The sequence below is a fragment of the Anopheles coustani genome, chromosome 2 (genome assembly GCF_943734705.1).
Source record: "Anopheles coustani chromosome 2, idAnoCousDA_361_x.2, whole genome shotgun sequence".
Lineage (NCBI taxonomy): Eukaryota > Metazoa > Arthropoda > Insecta > Diptera > Culicidae > Anopheles > Anopheles coustani.
In genome coordinates, this window is record NC_071289.1 from 39,530,935 (window position 1) to 39,550,678 (window position 19,744).

Here is a 19,744-nt window from a genome sequence, read left to right on the forward strand (position 1 = left end):
TTAAAGCTTGATAATATAGCTTTCCAAAACTGTACTTGAAATTCGATTCCGACCATTATTATAGGAGTTACAAACCTTCAAAGTTGATGGATTTTTTTCAATTTTTCACGCAATATTTTCACAAATCTTGACTTTGACGGGCTGTTTCTCAGAACCTGGAAGAACAGGGGCTCTAGTTTTTGGGTCATTTCTTAGTTTCATCTTGTAGTTTAAGAAAACATATGTCATTTTTCTTAAATCCAAAAATGAATTTTTGATTTTTATCCCGGCTTCGCTCCATCGTGCGCTCCCGCGTTCGATTCATCTCACGTACTCTTGCGTTTCCCCGTGGCCTAATTATCGGTTGCCTTTTCCTTTCGTTCGTTCCAGCCTGTCCCGGTACGCTCCGCCGGCGAAATGCGACACGCCGAGAAAGGTGCCCACCGCGTTCGAGGGCGAATCGATGGGTTCGCTGCGGAAATCGTCAATCATCGACGGCTCCGGTTACGCAGCGTCCGGTGTATCGCACACCTCAACCCCGGTCGCCAAAGGTCGGGCACTGGGCGAACCCGACACCGCCGGAAGCCGGGAAGGAGGACACTTGATAGCGCGCAAACTCTTCGAACAGCACGGCGGTGGTCCATCGAACGCCGGCGAGGACGAGCGGCAGTGGGTTGGCGCGACCGGCACCACACCGAAACGCTGTCCGTTGGCCCAAGGACCGCCGGCCAACGGATGCTCCACGCCCCGAACCAGCCTCCAGAGGGTGGCCGGGATCTGCTCCACTCCACCACCTCCAACCGGTTCGGATGTCTCGCGAGGAAGCAACCTGATGACGTCCTACACCAGCACTCCCATCCAGCACTCCGGTGGCGGCCGTGGGAAACCAACGGCACAGTACGGAGCGTCGCGCAACGGAAGTCTGGAGGTCTCGCAACCTTCACCGAGCGCGACTAACGGATCGCAGCGTTGCACAGAGGTCAGCGGGGTCAGCGATGGTGGTGGTGGTGGTGGTGGAGGAGGACGACGTAGCAAAACCGGCTCACCTTGCCTGGGCGACTTCATCGTCACGCACTCGATGAAGTCACAGAAAAGCCACCGCCGGTCGCCGCTAACCGGGGCCAATCTCAGCGCCGAACTGTGTGGCCAGGGGCTGGCATCACCCTCGACTCAGAGCCACAACAGCTCGCTGTTTCAGGAGCAAGATTTCCCGCAGCTAAGTATGGCCTCGGTCACATCCACGCCGAAGAAGGATCCCATCGAGGAGGACCAGAAGCGACGTGTTTCCATCCTGCAACGATCCGAGCCTTCGGAAGCCACGTCGACGGGGAAGAAAGTGACCCGCGGAAGACGCATCGCACCCACCACGGTCAGCAGGACCGTGTCCGCCAGGCACGATTTCACCTCGTCGTCGCTCAAGTCGGAAAACAATCTCGTGTCGATCGCCAGCACGGAACAGGAGCCCACCGTCGAAGATCCTCGCGGAATGTTGCGCCGGCTGAAGGATGAGATCCGAACCGATTTCGAAGCGGAACAGGCCCAACAGCGACGGGCGGTGCGTGCCAAGCAGTCGTTGCAGTCATCGTTCGGGCAGCTCGAAGCCATCAGCCCGCTCGTAGAACCACCCGCGGCTGACCGACCGACCTGTGGCAACGAAAGCCACACAGACACCAGCTCGAGGAACCTACTGGTGATCGAATTCGCCAAGGTCACGCAGAAAGCCACCATCGATCGCCTGGTGGCCGTCTTTGCCCTGCTGATGGATCTCAACCTCGTACCGAACGTGCTCAACGAGCTGGCGTACCTCATCAATCTGGTCAGCACGGAACGGTTCGCGCCGGTCGAGCCCCCGCCCGCCGATACCGATCTCACCGGCGTCCTGCGCTGCCCGCACAATTGCGTCTACTTCGCAGCGGAAGTCCTATACCGGCAGCGGATGCTGCTCGCCCTGCTCGACAGCACCTCGCTGCGGGTTGTGGTCGAGAACGAGCAGCTGGCGGCCCTCCAGGCGAAGTTGAACGGCTTCCTGGGGGAAGCGCTGGCACAAAAGGTGAAACTCGAGACGGCTGCGCTCCAGCAGGCGGCCAACAGCAGCGATCTGGTGGCGAACAGCAGCATCACGAACGTGTTCTACCAGCAGGAAAACGATACGAAGGATCACTTTCCTTCCGTGAAGGAGTTCGGTGCGTTCAACAAGCAACGGGACTCTTTCTACACCATCCTCAGGTAAACATACCTTCACATTTTGAAGTGCTATTTAGGATTAACTACTTTTTTTTCATATGCATATTTTTAAAGTATGTAACATGCCTGTGCCTCCAGGGTTTATATTTTTCTTTCCTCTATGCGTATATCCTTTATTATTTTAACTTTTTTTAATTTAATTTATTGTCATTTCCTTTGAGACTGGGTAAAATATTTTACATCTAAGTAAAAAAGAAAGTTGTGAAATAATTTGTACTGTTTGGAAATTGTGTGCTGTAAAATTGTATTTTATTGTGTATTTATTATAGATCGGTGGTCAGCCGTTCGTAATTCCAGGGATTCGAGATTCCATAGTCTTACGATATACACAACAGATATTGTAGAATTTTATCACTACTAGAAGCATATTCAGATTTCAATGCCTGTATTGTGCTTATTTATGCCACTTTCATCACAAATTATCAATAACCCAATTTTGTTTATTGGGAATTACAAAAAACAAATTTCAGTTCCCACATGGTTTTGATACCATTTTGAATTGTTTGCAACTCTCTCGTTCCTCGTTTAGGATGAAAAGAAGTTAAATTCTTTAACATTTTACAAAAGGAAAAGATATGTTTTAAATGACACGAACACAGAAATTGGCCCAGAAAAATAATGCAGTATGACTTATTCCCGTGCATAACATCATCTCTTCTAGTCAATTATCACCTCCCAAGTTAAAGCTACTTCCAAATGAATGATGAATTTTACTTTTACCGAAACAACACAATCACAACATAAGAGGATTTTTCATCATAAACCCTTTAGAAGTTTACTTCTTACTGTTTTACAGCGTAACATTATTGTCACGTATTAGCTTTTGGCGTTTTTTGCAACCTGACTAATTCCATCGAATCTAAATGAATTTTAAGACATAAAACTAAAACTTTACAATTTAGCTTGTGTTAAAATCAAATATTGATTAAATCTTATGGCTTTTCCAGTTAATTTCTTGAACCTCATTTTCAGATAAAACGGTTAGTACATTGTTTATTCAAGCGAATGTACTATCAGTTGCGGATAATCGAGTGTACTTTTTTAATCAAATTCGCCCGCTCTAATTGCAAATTACGCCCAAATGGGCCTTTGTTATGGCATCATTGGCGCAGTTAGTCATCATAATCGTGGCAAATCTCCGCTACCCAACACGTCGCTAAATTGTAATCTATATTCTCTCGTGATTAACATCCCCTTCCTTTTTTGTTTTTGCTTTATCGTTCCACCTAATTTCGTGTTGCAGAATCTGGGAAAGCGAGCACCTCAGCCCGAGCTGGGAGTTCGAGGCGAAGCTCGGCCCGAAGGTGCGGGCCATGCTGGACATTCTGCAGCATCCCATCAACATGGCCCATTTGGCGAAACTGTTCAGTGCCCAGCTGATAATATCGTTCAACTTTGACGTGAGTACACGGAGAAAAACCGTCCCCGGGCCGGGGGATCCATGCGGCCCGTTTAACGGTGCGTTTTATGAACCCGCACGATAACTTCCTTCCCCACATTTTCTCGCTCTCCTTGTAGAACTCGGCCAGCGAGCTGCAGATGGTACTGCCGAGCATAGATCTGACCAAGCTGTCCAAGCTCCGGCAGCGGCTGGTGGCCCCGAGCATCTTCTCCACGCAGTACCTGTTCCCGGGGAGCCAGACGTTCTTCCGTGATTTCATCGTGGCCAGCGAAAAGCATGCGATGTTTATCGAGCAGCTGAAGGCGGTCCTCATCCACGAGCTGCTGCAGATGAACGGCTCATCGTACGACATTTTCAGCATCGCCGACGCGACGAACAAAAACCGCATCGAATATGTGGTACGTACCCGATCCGCCCCGGCGGTGGGAAATGGGGCTGGAAAACTGGGTTTCCCTCTCCACACGCGTGTACCGCAACCGAACGACGGGCGTGTTTGGGGCAAATATTGATAAAACTTCGTTATCACCGCACCCCGGTGATGCACGACGGATGTTCACGATGGTTTCCCTATTTAAGAGGGTGGTCTGGTGTACAAACAACGCATCGTGCGACTACAAACAGAGAAAACTGTAACCGACACGCTGAAACGTTCGAACGGAAGGCAGTAAAAGCACTGCGTCGCTCGTAATGAACCGACATTTTAGGCTCCGTTTTAAAATGTCTTTGAAGTGCCGTACGCGCATCCCTTTTCCTTAAACTACTTTGATGGATATTCAGCCGATTGCGCCACAAACACGGGTTCACCAAATTTTACCCACTCGCCATTCGGTATTGCGCGCAATATTTTTCATCAAACACCATGGAAGGGACGGCACCCCTCGATTGAAATTATAATTGTACGTGTCTGCGTGCAGGTACGTGGCAGCAGAAACCGATCGATAAACATCCGCCGGCCGTTGTTGTGCGCAACAAAGCCCGCTCTCTCAATACACCCTCGCCGGTGGAGGCAGGCGCTCAGCAAGCGGCGGAAATGGAATGCAGGGATTTTGCACTGGCTGGAGGCTTTCTGTTAGCGGGACACACCAGTGATGCCACCTTGTGTTCGCCATTACAGCCTCACGAGTTCTGGCCTTACCCGGGCAGCACGGATGTGGCACCGATGGCGGGAAGAGTTCAATGAACCCCTTGATTCGCTTCGCCATGAAATTCTAACAACGCAAAAAGGGCGATGGTTTTACGGACTCTTCTCACTGTGCGTGACACGGGTGTTGCGGATATAAGCAACGGCTCTAGTCAAATCTGCATAAAGTCGCTTAGGGTTTTACAATTCAATTTATCTCGATTCAAATCGTCGTAATGCGATGTATTCACTGAAAACGAGTTTAATTTTTTTTAAATTAACACACTTGCAAAAGTAAACGAAAGTTCTTTCATCTTTTATTCGACTTATAAAACATTTGTATTGTTACAAGTTCAATTCAAATATCTAATCTATGTGAGTGAATGAGTTATTAGCAAAAATATCAAATAGCTCGCATTTGACAAGACTCATGTTTTTGTGCTCATGTGAAATAATTAATAAATTCCAGCTAATATAAACATATTTGCTTGAAAAGGCAACCTCAGTGAGAATGCCATAGAATATTCTAAATTAATTTAATTCCATGACATAACCACTTTCGTTAATTGATCAGCCCTTTGTAACGAAATTATGATTGCAGTCATAACTATTGTTTGTTATTAAACATCTTTCGGAGGTATTCATGATGAATCAAGGAATTTAAAAGACAGCTTTATTTTTTCAGTTTCCGCAGCCTTTTCAAGGTACTCGGTCATATATGTATTTATTAGTTAGTTATGCTTCTATTTTACAATTCAGACTTTTTTCAATTTTCAGCTCTTTTGTGTCTTGAAAATGTAATTTTTTTTCAATTACCGTTTGAGTTTTAGTAAAGTACTATGGCTTTTCATATAACATCATTTTGAAATTTGAGGATTGCGTTTAGACAGGACTTTATAACAAGCTTTCTTTGAAAACCGAAGCTTAATTTAGTTTTTCTACGTATTATCGTATGCAACTGAGAACGTATAGAAAAGTTACCCATGTTTTGTGAATAGCGCCCTGAATAAGGTTATAAAACACCATGCGTCTCCATCGAATCGCCTCAAACATCTGTCTCCATCGAGCTATCTCGGCACACGAGACCGGCTCGTATCATGCAGCGGCAAAGTTTCTTTTTAGAATAAAAGTACATTTTTCGCTTTAGAATGAATCGCTCATCTAAATTCCTTCCGTCGGTATGAATCATTCAATTTTCTCTGCATAAACATTGTCTGTTTGTTTCTCTCCCTTCTCCCACCTGCTAGGTTCGCCCGGAAACAATCGCAACGATGCGTGTGCTGGCGAAATTCATCGGTTTCATCATCGCGCGCCCATTCCAGTACGAAGGATGTCGCAGCACCATCGTGGAAAACCGACAAATCGAGCTGCGTAATACGGTGAGTAGGTGGCCGGTTGGTTGCTTCGATTATTTATTGCCCATTTTCACTGTAGGCAGAGTGGGCACATACCGGATTATTAGTAACGGCAGGTGGCCAACGGGGGCATGGCGGGGTCCTTTGATTTCATCCCGCCATTCATGCCCGACTGCTGTGATAATAAACCATGACCCAGCGGAGGACCCGCTGGTCGCTTTATGGACCCGGTTCGAGCATCATCCACTTCTTCTATCATCCTGGTAACCGTCGTGCAAGGCCGGAGACCGTATGACGCATTGGGAACCTTCCGGATCGGTGCCTAGCGTGAGCGGGGTGGAGGAGTCCAACCTCCGTCTGGTTCGAGTTTTGAGCGATGGAACTTTCTCCATCTTCTCTGGTGAAACGTCACGCGGGCAACAGGACGTAGGGACCGCCGATGCACGAGCTGGCTGCTGGCCGGAATGGTCTAGCTCGGTGGCCTTGTTGCCCGATCCGATCCGGGCCGAGTGTGAAAACAAAGAAAATTGCCTGCTCATGCCACCATGCGCAGAAAGTGCCGCGTCCGGCCCTGGTGGGCGTGTGTATTGGTGAGAACCACGCGCGGGAGCCCGAAGCCCGAGCTGTTGGCCCGTTTTGTGGGGGAAAATGGAGCGCCAGTCGGATGGGCTTTCCGTGTCGCATTCCACGCCGTGTCCCGTCTCCGGGAGAATCACCTCGGGATGCGCTCTCGAATGCGGATTCTCTCGACGCTTCGGTTCGGTCGCTTTGCGGGGTTTTGTTTTTCTTGCCGTTGCCGGAAGCAGCAACGCACGAGCACATTTTCCACACTCACTTCCAGGACGGCACTTCCAACAAGTCCAACACATACATACATACGTATCGGCCCGGTTCGCCGGGACGCTGCTGCTTGTTGCGCATAATCGCTTGGTACGTGGGGCACGGCGGGCGCGTGGGGAGAGCGGTAAACTGTTGCCACGCCGCACCCCTCCACTACTGTTTGTTTTGGAGGCCATCCCGCTCACCCCATTCAGCTTCCTGGGAGTGCGATTCCGGAATGCCACGAACGGCGGCAGCGTTCTCCGCGCACTTCTGCGCCGCTGTGCGTTATTAGCACAAGTGTGCCCCGCGGTACGGTTGTGTTGGTGATGGGCCGACTACGGAATGGCCGATGCTCCCAGCCGATGCCACGGGCTTCTTCCTGCTCCCAGCCCCTTTCGTTTGGCCCGGTTTTGCAATTGATTTCAATTTCGCCGGTCCCATTTCCACTGCATGGCTCCAAGCGCACGAGGTGCCTCTTTGTTTGGGCTTTTTATTAAATGATGATAGGGCGCGAACAATTCACCCAGTCACATGCTGAATTTTGATTTGTGCATTTGAATCCGTGGGTTTTTAAAGCCCAGCTGTCTCTCTTTCCATTTTCTAACAAGAGAAATTCAACTCCTGCAAGAACACAGGTTTTCCAATGAATTATTTTCAATATCTAAAAATTATGTTTTCCTTCATAAAACAAGCATGTTTCAGGCAAACTATTATGTTCCTCAACGTCACTTTTACTAAAATGTACAAACATTTAGCAGATTTCAACTAAGTGCAGTTCTAATATAACAATGTTGGGAAAGATTATTGTGCTAAAGTAAAAAACATTTTAAATTACAGTTTTCTCATTTTAATGTCTACGGGTTACTGAAAAGATTTGTATTTTTGTTTTAGAAATGCTTTGGAAACTTATATCAAACATTCCGCATAATTGTTTTTGTGTGGCACGACATCCCCAAGGCCTCTCTCTCTCCGAAGAGAATTTTTCGGTGACCGAAAAGACGGTATATTATATAGATCGGTGGACAGCCGTTCGTAATACCAGGGGGGGTGCCAGACTCGAGATTCGATCCCACACCTGTGGCGTGGTGTTTCCTCGCGCTACCACTGCACCATGAACACCCCCATCCGCAGAAATAGAGCATGAAAAACAAAAACAATTGATATCGTTTCGTCCTTTTATAAAATTCATTAAGTAGATTTTCTTCTACTACTTGATGATACTGTATGAAGAGCAAAATCGAGAACAAAAATGTAAAAATTTCATGAATTGAAATACGACATCTGCATATTAAATCAAATAACCACGATCCATAAGTTTTTAGTTGTTTCTTTAAAAAAACTTCTATAATATGTTTTAGAACTGTCTGTAGTGCCGCAGTATCATTGTGGTATCGAAAATTAATCGTGGTTTAGTTGTCTGTTCATTTATTTCAATCAAGATTTGTTGTTTTCAAAGTTGTTCAAAAGTAATTATTTAATTCCAAATTTAATCTAGCAGTTTTTGGTTTTAAAATTCGAATATAAATTGCATTTTAAAAAATCAATACACACAAAGCAGAAAATTTGAGCACATTAGGAAATCTCCTTGTGAATGAAAGATGAGAATGAAAATTCTTCCACTGTCATCCCCCTTTGTCCATCGGCAGTATGGTTCACGTGCCTTTACAGGACGAATTAGAGGCTCGGTGTATGTGTGCAGCTCTTTCTTTGTCTTTTTATTTGTTATTTTATTCGAACCACCTTTTTTTTATTTTAGTCCAGTCCTAATCGTTCATCTTCACTCCGGGGTGGTGTTCGTAAGGTCCTGATCCCGGCCGAAGCTGGGTTTGCGCTGTGGTTTCGGTGCGTGCGAGCTGCGGGGTGTGTTGTGCACATTTAAACACCTTCCATCCCTGTGTCAGCCGCAACAGTTAGTCGATGGTAAGGGGCTTGGGAATGTGTTTGTGAGCCTTGCTCAAAGTGTCCTCACCAGGCGTACGCATCCACCGCGCAAAACTTTGCCTCTGCAGAAGCCTCCGAGAGCCAACGGATTTCCACTGCGTGGGCATTGAAGCGACATTCATTCTTTGTTGGCAAATCCATGTGACTGACAGATTGCGTGGTTGGGAAAACCCCGGTTCACCGGCAACCAACGGCGACGACGAGAACGGACGGACACGAGGCACATTTTCAAAGCAACATTTTTATTGCATTTTTTGAGTGTCACTCCGCCGAATGACATACGCCGGGTTCGTATATCAACGGCGAAAAGCGAGGACACCGCTGCTGTTCAATCTTGCGACGGCACCTCTTTGAAGATGAAGCACTTCACTGTTTTATTTAACGGCCAGCGCTGCTAGTGCCAGCACGCCGGTAATATGGAGGGCGGATTTTATTGTTTTCCTCGCCTGCCGCTTGGAGCTGTCCCCTTCGGGTCAGGTTTCGGAGCCGCTCCTGTGCGTCCGTGGCAACACAACTGTTGATTTTTCATTTTCACGCCTCGAGCCACGAGGCTTATATGCGCGCACACAGCTTTCAAATCGCTTCCTCCCATTAAATATACAACGGGTGGATCGGAAGAGGATATTCAATTTCAACCTGTCGCAAAGAAAAGCCCCCTTCGTAGCGTTCCATTTCCTTTCCCTCCCGTCATTAACAACAACTGCTAAGCCGCAGAATGTGCTACTTTTCCGCTATGTCTTCTTTTTCCTCCGGGAATCGGTTACGGGCCGACGAAGGGAAACGGTTGTCTTCGGCACGAAAAGGACAAACGTGCCCCGCAGGAGTGGAAAGTAAAGCCAGGGCTCGGTGTTGTGATAGACGCATACACAGATACGTCCGATAGCCTTTGTCTGCGCGAGCAAGACGGGTTATAATGTTTCTTGCCATTTTCCGGGACGTACGTCTACTTCCTCTGTCTTAGGCGCTCGCTTCCATCATCCCGATTGATGGTGGACGCGCCTGGTCGAGATGGGGTGATGGGTGCGTTTGCATTTGTTTATGGCTGTCTGCGTTGGTCCCAGTGAAGGGGCACTCGAGGGGTGGATGAAGGGGAACGGAAGAGAAGGAGGGGGACAGGGAGATAAAGCTCGACATACGCGGGGGGGAGGATGGCGCCGATGTGAAAGCTGTTGCATGTCTTACGAGAACCATTATCGTAAGAAGATACCATTACGGTAATTTTTCCGGGCACGCCGAACATCGGCCGACCTCTCCGATTGGATTCAATCCGCTCACCCTCCCCCTTCCAATGGATGCGGTGATCTGGAGGTTTACTCGACGAAAAGGGACGAACAAGTTTTTGCTCTCGGGAAACATCCTTGAGCCGTCTTCCCTGTAGGCGATGACGTTGGTTTTGTTATTATTGCGAATGTTATTTTTGTTTTCGAAAAATCCAACCGGGAGGGCATTCCCTTTTTTCCGGCACAAAGAAAATTCACGCTTCATATCGATTAAATGTAGAAAATCGTGGGCGGCAGACGGCACCATGGAAGTTAAACTACGAAAACGTTATTCGAAGGGATCAATCTCGTAGTGAGATGTGTCTCCTGTACCTTGTTTTCAGTATGTACGGTCGTAAAGATAAATCCAAGGTTGATTCGCACGTCATTCCACACTAACTCGAAAGTACGCTCGATAATTTCAAATAAAAAAACTAGAATATATAATCTTTCTAATTTGTGAAATAACATTGAATTTTCCATCAATTTGAAGCGATGATACGAATATATTTTGGTTTAATTTGTATATTTTGGTTAAATTTATTGTAAAATTTTAAAAAATAAGTCACCGGACAGATTTTATCTTAGACTTAGACCTTTTGAAACTCTCACCACAGAGGAGAGCAACTCCAAACTGTATGACGCTGCCATTTGGAAATTTTTCATTTAGGAAAAGAAGTTGAAGTGCTAAACGCTACCTATCAATACCTATCATTTAAAAATTGTATATTTTCTCGCCATTATTAGTAAACATTAGCCACTTGCAAATTTGACGAAGTTCTGAAAAGTTTCATGAAAGACAATCATTTTTGAATTGAGTCAATCGAATAAAAAACATAAAAACGTTTTAATAAAAGTGTTCGCCATTAGTATATCGGTTGGAGTAAGTGTATATTAGTTTCGGTTGAGGCTAAGTTCTTCTGGATTGGCGATTTCCATTCCGACATTACTTTTATCTTTCTGTTAGTCGAAAGTGTTGCGCAATGAGCCTCGCTTAATTGTTTTATTCAAACTTATTTCTGCAGTTGGGTATGCAATATTAACCTGAGCAAAATGTAGTTTTCATTCATCATCCACTAATCTGAATCTTTTGCTTTCCTTGCAGCTACTACCACTGTTCGACGTGAAGCCCATCCTATTACGTTCGGTCGTGGATCGAAAGCTGGTCATCACCGTTCCCTGGCTCGTGCAGTATTTGAGCATGCTGGATGCAGTTACCCTCCGGCTGCGCTACTACGAAGAACTGTTCCACATGCTGCGCGATATCTACCAGGCGACGGCCATGTGCGGCTTGTCCGCGAATCGCCAACTGTTCATCATTCCTACCTCCAAGTTCATCGTGCGCTCCTGTCTCGACTGGTTGTTCGATCAGTCCAACGTTCCCGAGGAGTATTTTAACTCTTCCGAGTCGTCCGACGAGCCATCCATGCACGTAGAACAGTTGGCCATGGAACGGTACGGTACGGTGGAACATCTCACCGAATCGTCCGCAAACGTAGCACCCATTGCCAATCGGAAAAGCATCAAACCAAACGACCCAACGATCCCCGAAGTCGTATTCAATCCGCTGCTGGAAGCCGTACTCAGCGCTGCCTGTCCGTTTTTAGCCGACTTTCGCGTTTCCGTGATGCCGTCCAAGGTGGAAAAGGCCGTGTCCCGGACCGGTCGCTATCGCCACATCACGACGCGTTATTCCGGAGTTGTGACACCTCAGGCAGCGACGGCCAGCGAAGCGTTACCAACACCACCACTGGAAACGAGCACCGCCAACCTATCGTCGAAAAGCTTCGGCCAGTCCGGACACAATCATTCCAAGTCGGGACCGGCGAACGTCCAGCAACGGCTGATCGAAGCGTTCCTGCAGTCGCAAAGCCATTCCGTACGCCGAACCGTCGAATTCATCGTCGAACGGACGACTTCGGCCGTCATAAAGGACTTCCAGATGATGCATCTCCTGCCTAAGAAGAAAGCGGTCACCGACCAGATAGCGACGGTACGCACGGGTAACGTGCACTATGTGAGGCAACAGATCTACAACATCTGCAGCGAGGCACTCGCTAGCGTTAACGGCACCTGGGAGGGCAACGTGCCGAAAATGCTAAGCAAACGAATCTCGGTAAGTGGTCCCAAATTCCCCAACGCTAAACATGACGAATAAAAGATTCCTTCGCTGTTCTAGGACTCGCTTGACGCATTGCTCCCGGCGGAAACCATCGCCAGCGTGCGGACGATGTGTAAAAACATTGCCCTGGACAAAAGTCTGCAAAAAACGAACGAATGGCGCCAGTCGTACATGTCGGATTTAGGTACGTATGCTGGAGAAATGTGTACGGAGTTGGTTGCTATACCCGGAAGCTTTCCTTTTCAGAACTATTTTGCCGAAGCAGCGTGCAAAGTGAAGCGGACAGTATTATGGCCAGTCGAACGCAACAGAACAGGGAACAGCAGCAACCGGCGGAAAAGGCAGCATCCGGCACCGTCGGCAATGAAATCGGCCTCTCGATATCGGCAAATAGTACCATAGTACCGTCCGTACTGTACGGAAAACTGCAGCTACTCGTAAATTATGCGTCATGCAAACCGACGCTGCTTACCTTGGACGAGCTTTCCCAGTTGCTTGCCGAAACGCTAGCTTTTCTTGATGAACCGGGGCACACCATGACACCAGCGATGAACCGCATGTTAGCTTATATGTTGCTCCAATTGTTTGTACTGTTAGGTAAGTTTTGTTTTGTTCTCACCGTTCAAGCCATTAATGTCGTCTGAATTGCTTTCAGTAAAATCGCGCTGTGATTTGAGCGTACCTGAGCTACTTCAAGCTGCCATTACCGTTTGGAAACATCCCAAGATGGCAAAGCACTGTTCACCCCCGTTAGCCGAACCGGAGGAGACATCAACCTTACCAGTTTCACCATCGCACGAACGGTCGTTCGGGTATCCTGCACAAATCGAACAATTCCGCCAAAAGCAAAGGCAACAAGGTAATTAGTTGGAAGGCTAGGTTATGTAATTGTTAATATTAACTATGCGGTATTTGCATTCCTTCTTTGGTTTTTTTTTTTTGCAGACGCAGATTACATTTTTTCTCACCTGGTTAGTAATCGAATTATAAGAATGTTGGAAGAGAATACCGATCCTAGCGCAAACTATAACTCTTACGCTGAGTTTATCACGGGATTACTAAACGCACAGCTGATAACGATCAGTTTGTTAAATGAACAGTTTGTCGCGATATTCAATGAGGAGTGGCCAAAGGTGAGTGAGAAGCATAAATTGCTCGTTCATGCACTAAACCATCTTTCTATTTCACATTTTCCATTTTAGCCCACACTTGACCGCGTTTCTGCCGTCATCAATCGAGTTTTACATAAAAAAGGCCATGCAAAGAAACCAGGGCACAACGTCGACGATTCGCAATCGGAGATGTTTATGGAATTGTTATCCGATCTCGCGCGCGATATTACAGAATTTTGATATTTAAATAATCGTTCCCAGCGGTCAACGGGTAGGCATGTGTGACCGTTGAGATGGACGGTCCCGTTCTGACCGTCAATGATAGGCTCGCTGGGCCTTAGTTTAATGAAAATTTACTCAACAATGCGAGGAACTTATAATGATTTAATAAAGTTTACCTTTTTCTACAAACTGTTCGTCTTTTAAAGATCTATAGTCTATTAATATTTATATTTTTTCACATATGTTTTTCCTATTGATTGTGGCAAAACGCCAAAACTAAAACCATATGAACATACAAAATAATGAATCGAAACATTAAATCAGTTTTCCATTGTTCCAAAGTGTGCTCTTACGTTTGCTCTAAAATGTGATGATGAAAACTCTTTAGTTATACGTGTAATGTAGCATTCAAATCATTTTGAAATAACTGTTAAAAAATTGAGATCCTGTTTGCGCGTATCTTTTTTGTGCTTTGGTATTCTTTGGTAGATTAAGTAATTTTTAGCTCATATTATTTATCAAATTAAGTTTAAACAAATATCGATCACATCAGTGTGATACTCATGATACGTTCTCGATCCTGTACGATTAGTAATTTATAGTTCATTCGAACACGAGAAACAAATAACGAAAGAATAACAAAAATGTTGTTGTTACTTATGTATAACAAGATTTTTATGTTTGGATTAACCGGCCAGGCCTTATCGATTGGACCGAATAAGAGTTTACCAAAGGTGCTGTTTCTTCGACGTGATATGCATGAAAATTGACAGCTCGATACGATCGCATTAATTCAATCGAAGTCCGTGCTGAGGCTGATAATCGTCCTCAAATATAAAAATGACCTTCCCAACTCCTAATATACAACGCTCTATGTTTCGTTTGGTGGATTTTGAAATGTTTCCCTTAGAGCCTTTAAGGTCTTTAGTTCAAACAAGAGTATCATGGTCAGAAATCTCTTGTTCATTCATTCGAAATAATGATGATAAATTGGATAATCTTTGCCCACGAGCAAAGGTAAATTATCTGAAAAATTAACAAAATTAGAAGCACATTGTCAAACTCTCGTAGGGTTCATAAAACTCCTAAATGACAAATTGGTTTTACTCGCGCATTTCTAGCTTAAAGAAGGTTGCTTTTGTCTCTTCCTTTATAATAACCCATCCTCAATTTCAAAGGTTGTTGAATGGTTCTATTTCAGAAATATTTGTTTTTTTTTACATTTTCAGCTGGTCACCTAACATGTTTTAACAAAATAATTATTATTTGTAAACAGAAATGTGAACAAAACTAATTAATTTGACCAAAAATTGAAATAATGAAGCACAGCACAAGTTTTCAAAGAAATGTGTATAAAATGTAAAACTTTAGTTTCATGACATATTTTAAGCACCTTCTGTTAAACCAAAGCCAAATGGTTTAAATAAATAAAGTTATTTAAATGCATACTCATTTATGGTTTATCTTCCCAATTTCACCACCGAACCGGGTTATTCAAAAAACTATGCAAACATGACACTTTGTAATTAATTAGTAAGATCTACAAATCTAACCCAATCGGACAGCTTGTGGGAACCCATGAGCAAAACAGCAGTGCAGCGTAAACATTGTTGAGATAGCCGGAACAACCTGTTCACGGTTTGGTGTGATAATGCCTTGTAACTACAATGAAATCGCCTGTAGACGAACGATTAAAGAACATCAATGACGGAGCAACGCACGACAAGAAGTTAAACCCACACTCTCTCTCCCCTCTCTCCCCCCCCCCCCCCCCCTCGCCATTGAGAGAGTGAGAACGAGAAGGTCAGGGCAAGACGTCGGGGCAGCGCTTTCCTCGATCGAGCGAAAGTGAGAAGCAGCAACCTAGTGAAGCAAGATTACAAGACAGAAGAATACGTCAAATACAAAAAGATCCCCGTTTCTGGATGGCGAAGATGTCGCCGAGATGCGATCGATGAGCGTGCGCAAGCCCGCTCGGGTTCAGTGCGTTTCGGTCGATCGACCGGAATAGAAGTGTGGAGCCTGAGTTGTGTGGATCCTGCTTGTCGGAGTTCGGTGCATTCTAGGTGAAAATGAAAGCTTTCTCTTGGCTGGTGTGGTGGTGTTTGGTGTGTGTTGCCTTTTTCGCGGGCAGGATTACACCGACGGAAAGCTACATCGTCGATCCGGGTCCGGTCGTGAAGGCCACCAAAGGTACACTAGCGGGAGCTGGAGAGAAGCTGGAGTAGACATTCAGATGCCATTGACCGCGGCAGACGCTGTTTCTTTTTGTGATCGCGATGATAGTGATCCTCACTTTTTTGATTCCCTTTCGCTCCAGGGGAACTATGGCCGAAAGCGAGGAAACAAGTCACGAGTAACCAGTTCAGCGCAATCAAGCCGGGGACGTTCCAGTTTCAGGTAATAGGCTAAGCGGCGGTGTTATGCGATCTCGTGTGGTGAAGTGTGCGTTATGCTTTAGATTGGTTGGAGTCGATTTTGGGAGTCGCTTTTATTGCCAGAATTATGCATTTTAAACATTCGCGATGCATTTGAGCATGACTTTACCATAAAAGATTTGAATTTGAGCTTTAAAATTTTCAAGGTTTCTAATTGTTTTGAGAATGATAACTGACATCTCTCAGATCAACCGTGAAACTATAATGGCTTCGTGAAATGCTTAAACAATTAAACATTAGGGCTTAATACATTGGGTTACGAAATCTCCAATCAGGGGACCAACCATGTAATTTAAACTGCCACGGAGTGATAAGAATCACTTGAGGAGTACAAGTGTTCGTCTAATTGGCTGACTCGTATCAATTCCCAACACTCTACCAAGTGGTATTAGTGCGGATCAACCTTCTGGCCAATCTAGCGTCTTAATGAAACTTATTTACAAACTAAATCCACGAGAAGAATGTAAACGGCCATACTTTAATACCTTGAATTAATCAAGCTTATTTACAATCAAAAGCCACGAGAAGAATGGCCGTTTAATATTTGAATTTCAAGTGTTTCGATCGCAAATAATGGGTTCAAGAGTACTTCTACTAGTATTTTTCTTTGTTGGCGTTGATGTTTTAATCTCAAAAGCCCTACAAAAAACATTTTTAGTTCAAACACAGCCTCTTTATTTTTTATTTAACATGAAACAGAAATTAAGTTACAGCTATGTCCAGAGAACAAATAAAGATAATTAGGTAATTGCCTTTTAATTTTGTAATGTGATTTTTTGTTTACAAAATCGTAGTTTACTTCATTTAATTGTGTATCCTATAAAAAATAAAGAGAACTTTTTTTTAAATAAGATTATGCCTTAACATTTAAATGTAATTATCTTATCAAACAGATAGCGAAAGTTGAACTTCAATTTTATATAGATGGTGCGGATATTTTAATTCGTTGTTGATGAATATTGCGATCAGGAAATTTGATACAGAAACAAATGTTTTGTTTTGTTTCATGTATTTTTATCTTATTTAATTTAATGCGACCGTTATAGTTTATTGAAAGAATTCTTATGGGTTGACGTTCTTTTAAGAGGGATTTTCTTTGCTGTCTGAGTACTGGTCAAAAGTATTATGTAAAAATTCAAATAACTGGTTTAACCTCTTGCAGTCCACCAATTACACTTGTGACATCTTGAGCAAAGCCCTTGAGCGCTACCAAAAGATTGTGGTTGCCATCGGGAACAACACACGGCGAGCGAGAGCCAGCCAAGCATTCCCGGTGAGGCCTGAAGTAAACTCAGTTCATCGCGCCAGAAATCACCGATCGTGGCGTTCGAATGCGAATTTCAATGTAAGTTTTAAGTATTATGTCTCAAATGTATTTTTACTTACCCTTTTGAACATATGTTTGTTCTAAAGGGATACCTGGATGTCGCTTCGGTGTCTCTCAACGCACCATGCGAAACTCTACCGCATCTCGCCATGGATGAGGATTGTAAGTTGGAATGTTCTTTTATGCACAAGCCGTGATAACATAAATTAAATCTGTCCACTTTCTCGGTTTCAACAGATACCATTGTGATCGATGAACAAAAGGCCCTACTGTCTTCGTTCTCCATTTGGGGCATGCTTCGGGCGTTGGAATCGTTTGCACAGATGGTCGTCCTTGCCGACGATGGCAGCACGGTACGTAGGTAGGAATCCGTTAGAAGAGCCACTATTGAAAGAGATTTTGTTTTCCCTTGCAGTTACTTATCAATGCAACTTCCATCGACGACGGTCCACGGTTCTCACACCGGGGTTTACTGGTGGACACTTCGCGACACTTTATCGACACCCGCACGCTCGTGCAGATCCTCGACGGAATGGCGTACAACAAGCTGAACGTGTTCCACTGGCACATCGTGGACGACCATAGTTTTCCGTACGAAAGTTCCACCTTCCCAGAATTGAGCAAACAGGGTGCGTATCACCCGTCGATGGTGTATACGCAAGCCGACGTAGCGATGATCGTCGAAGAGGCCAGACTGCGTGGAATCCGTGTGATGTCCGAATTCGATACGCCAGGGCACACACGATCCTGGGGCGTGTCGCATCCGGAGCTGCTGACAGAGTGCTACGATCAGTACCAAGGAAAACTCGGACCGATGGATCCGACGCGCGAATCGACGTACACTTTCCTCGAGAACCTGTTCCGGGAGGTGATCCAGGTGTTCCCTGATCAGTACGTCCATCTCGGTGGCGATGAGGTCGGCTTCGAGTGTTGGGCCAGCAACCCGAACATACTGGAGTACATGAAGCAGAACCGGCTGTACTCGTTCGAGATGCTGGAGGAGAAGTTCATCCAGCGCATCGTGGACCAAATCGACGCGCTAAACCGTAGCTCACTCGTCTGGCAGGAGGTGTACGTCAACGGGGTTCGCCTGCCCAACGGAACGGTCGTGCACGTTTGGACGGGCAATCGACAGGATCTGCTAAGCCGGGTTAGTACAAAGACAACTCGGTTGCTGTCCATACATACTAAGTATTGCACTTCTGATTCACCTACTCGTTAGATCACACGCGATGGATTACCGGCTCTGCTGTCTTCCTGCTGGTACCTGGATCACCTCAGCACCGGCGGAGACTGGCGCAAGTTTTACAACTGTGATCCGCACGATTTTGTCGGTACTGGAGCGCAGAAGTCGCTGGTGCTGGGCGGTGAAGCGTGCATGTGGTCCGAGGTGGTAAACGGTCACAACATACTGCCTCGTATCTTCCCGCGCGTTTCGGCCACCGCCGAGAAGCTTTGGTCGTCCGCCGCGGTCAACAATGCGGACGAGGCTGCCCGGCGGCTGGAGGAGCACACTTGCCGCATGAACCATCGGGGCATTCCGGCACAACCCCCGAACGGTCCAGGATTCTGTCTATAAAGATAACCCTGCAATTCTTAACATACATCCACCCCTAACACAATTGACTGCATTGGCACTTGTTGTACCGTTAAAGGCAAATAAATATTATACAAATAAAGTGGTTCAGCATCAAGCACACCTTTTTTTGCATGCGAAGACTAATTTGTAAAATAAATTGGTAAAATTAACTGCATAAAACAGCTGGAACAAACCAACAGTTACCGGAACAAACATGCGTTACGTTAGCTGCGCCAAAATGTATGCAACACGCAGCTACATAATTGTACCTCCTTGTCAACCCTTAATGCAACAGCGGTTAAAGTTGTAGTATTGTTCAGACCTTTCTCTACCCTGGTTACATTTTGCAAAACAAAACCAAAAAAATGTAGAAATAGGCATGGAAGGAATAGGAAAGGAAGAATGAAAAGAAGAAATTGTAGAAGATTTTCGCTACAAAGACTTGCAGCCGGAAATTTATACACTTCTAATATTCGCAACTCAAAATTGACTCACTGTCTTCTTTTTTGTTGTATACATGAATGTGTAGGTACGAATGCAATCGACCTCGAGGAGGGGATAGCGTTTGGTAGAGGATTGCAACGCTTGCGTCTGCCGAGCACCACACATGCGATCTCCAACCATACCAACCAATGGACCATCATACCAACCCCACCACAAGACCCAACACACAGACCGCACGCGCAGACCACAGCACAACCCGCCAACATTAACCCGAGATAAGGTTACAGCTATGGTTAGCCTTAGGCTAAGAAAAATGTAAAGTTTTGGTACATTAAGTATAAAACGACCTGGCCGTCCAAATATATATATAAAAAACAT

The 19,744-nt window shown here is 45.5% G+C and overlaps 2 protein-coding genes across 2 annotated transcripts in view; both read left to right on the plus strand.

Moving 5' to 3' along the window:
* LOC131264375 (protein disks lost) overlaps positions 1–13,721 on the plus strand; it is a 101,920-nt gene extending 88,199 nt beyond the window's left edge. The window contains exons 5-14 of the mRNA XM_058266678.1: positions 370–2,205; positions 3,467–3,623; positions 3,742–4,023; positions 5,993–6,124; positions 11,228–12,238; positions 12,302–12,456; positions 12,510–12,841; positions 12,900–13,103; positions 13,190–13,377; positions 13,447–13,721. Of these exons, the coding sequence (XP_058122661.1) occupies positions 370–2,205; positions 3,467–3,623; positions 3,742–4,023; positions 5,993–6,124; positions 11,228–12,238; positions 12,302–12,456; positions 12,510–12,841; positions 12,900–13,103; positions 13,190–13,377; positions 13,447–13,596 (4,447 nt within the window). The 3' untranslated portion in view covers positions 13,597–13,721. The remainder of the gene's footprint in view (positions 1–369; positions 2,206–3,466; positions 3,624–3,741; positions 4,024–5,992; positions 6,125–11,227; positions 12,239–12,301; positions 12,457–12,509; positions 12,842–12,899; positions 13,104–13,189; positions 13,378–13,446) is intronic.
* Positions 13,722–15,613: 1,892 nt separating this feature from the next.
* On the plus strand, positions 15,614–19,035 carry LOC131262919 (beta-hexosaminidase subunit beta-like). The gene is made up of 7 exons (XM_058265017.1): positions 15,614–15,771; positions 15,899–15,978; positions 17,179–17,361; positions 17,430–17,505; positions 17,581–17,696; positions 17,759–18,493; positions 18,566–19,035. The coding sequence occupies exons 1-7, from the start codon at positions 15,651–15,653 to the stop codon at positions 18,920–18,922; spliced, it is 1,668 nt and encodes a 555-aa protein (XP_058121000.1). The 5' UTR covers positions 15,614–15,650; the 3' UTR covers positions 18,923–19,035.
* Positions 19,036–19,744: the final 709 nt, after the last annotated feature.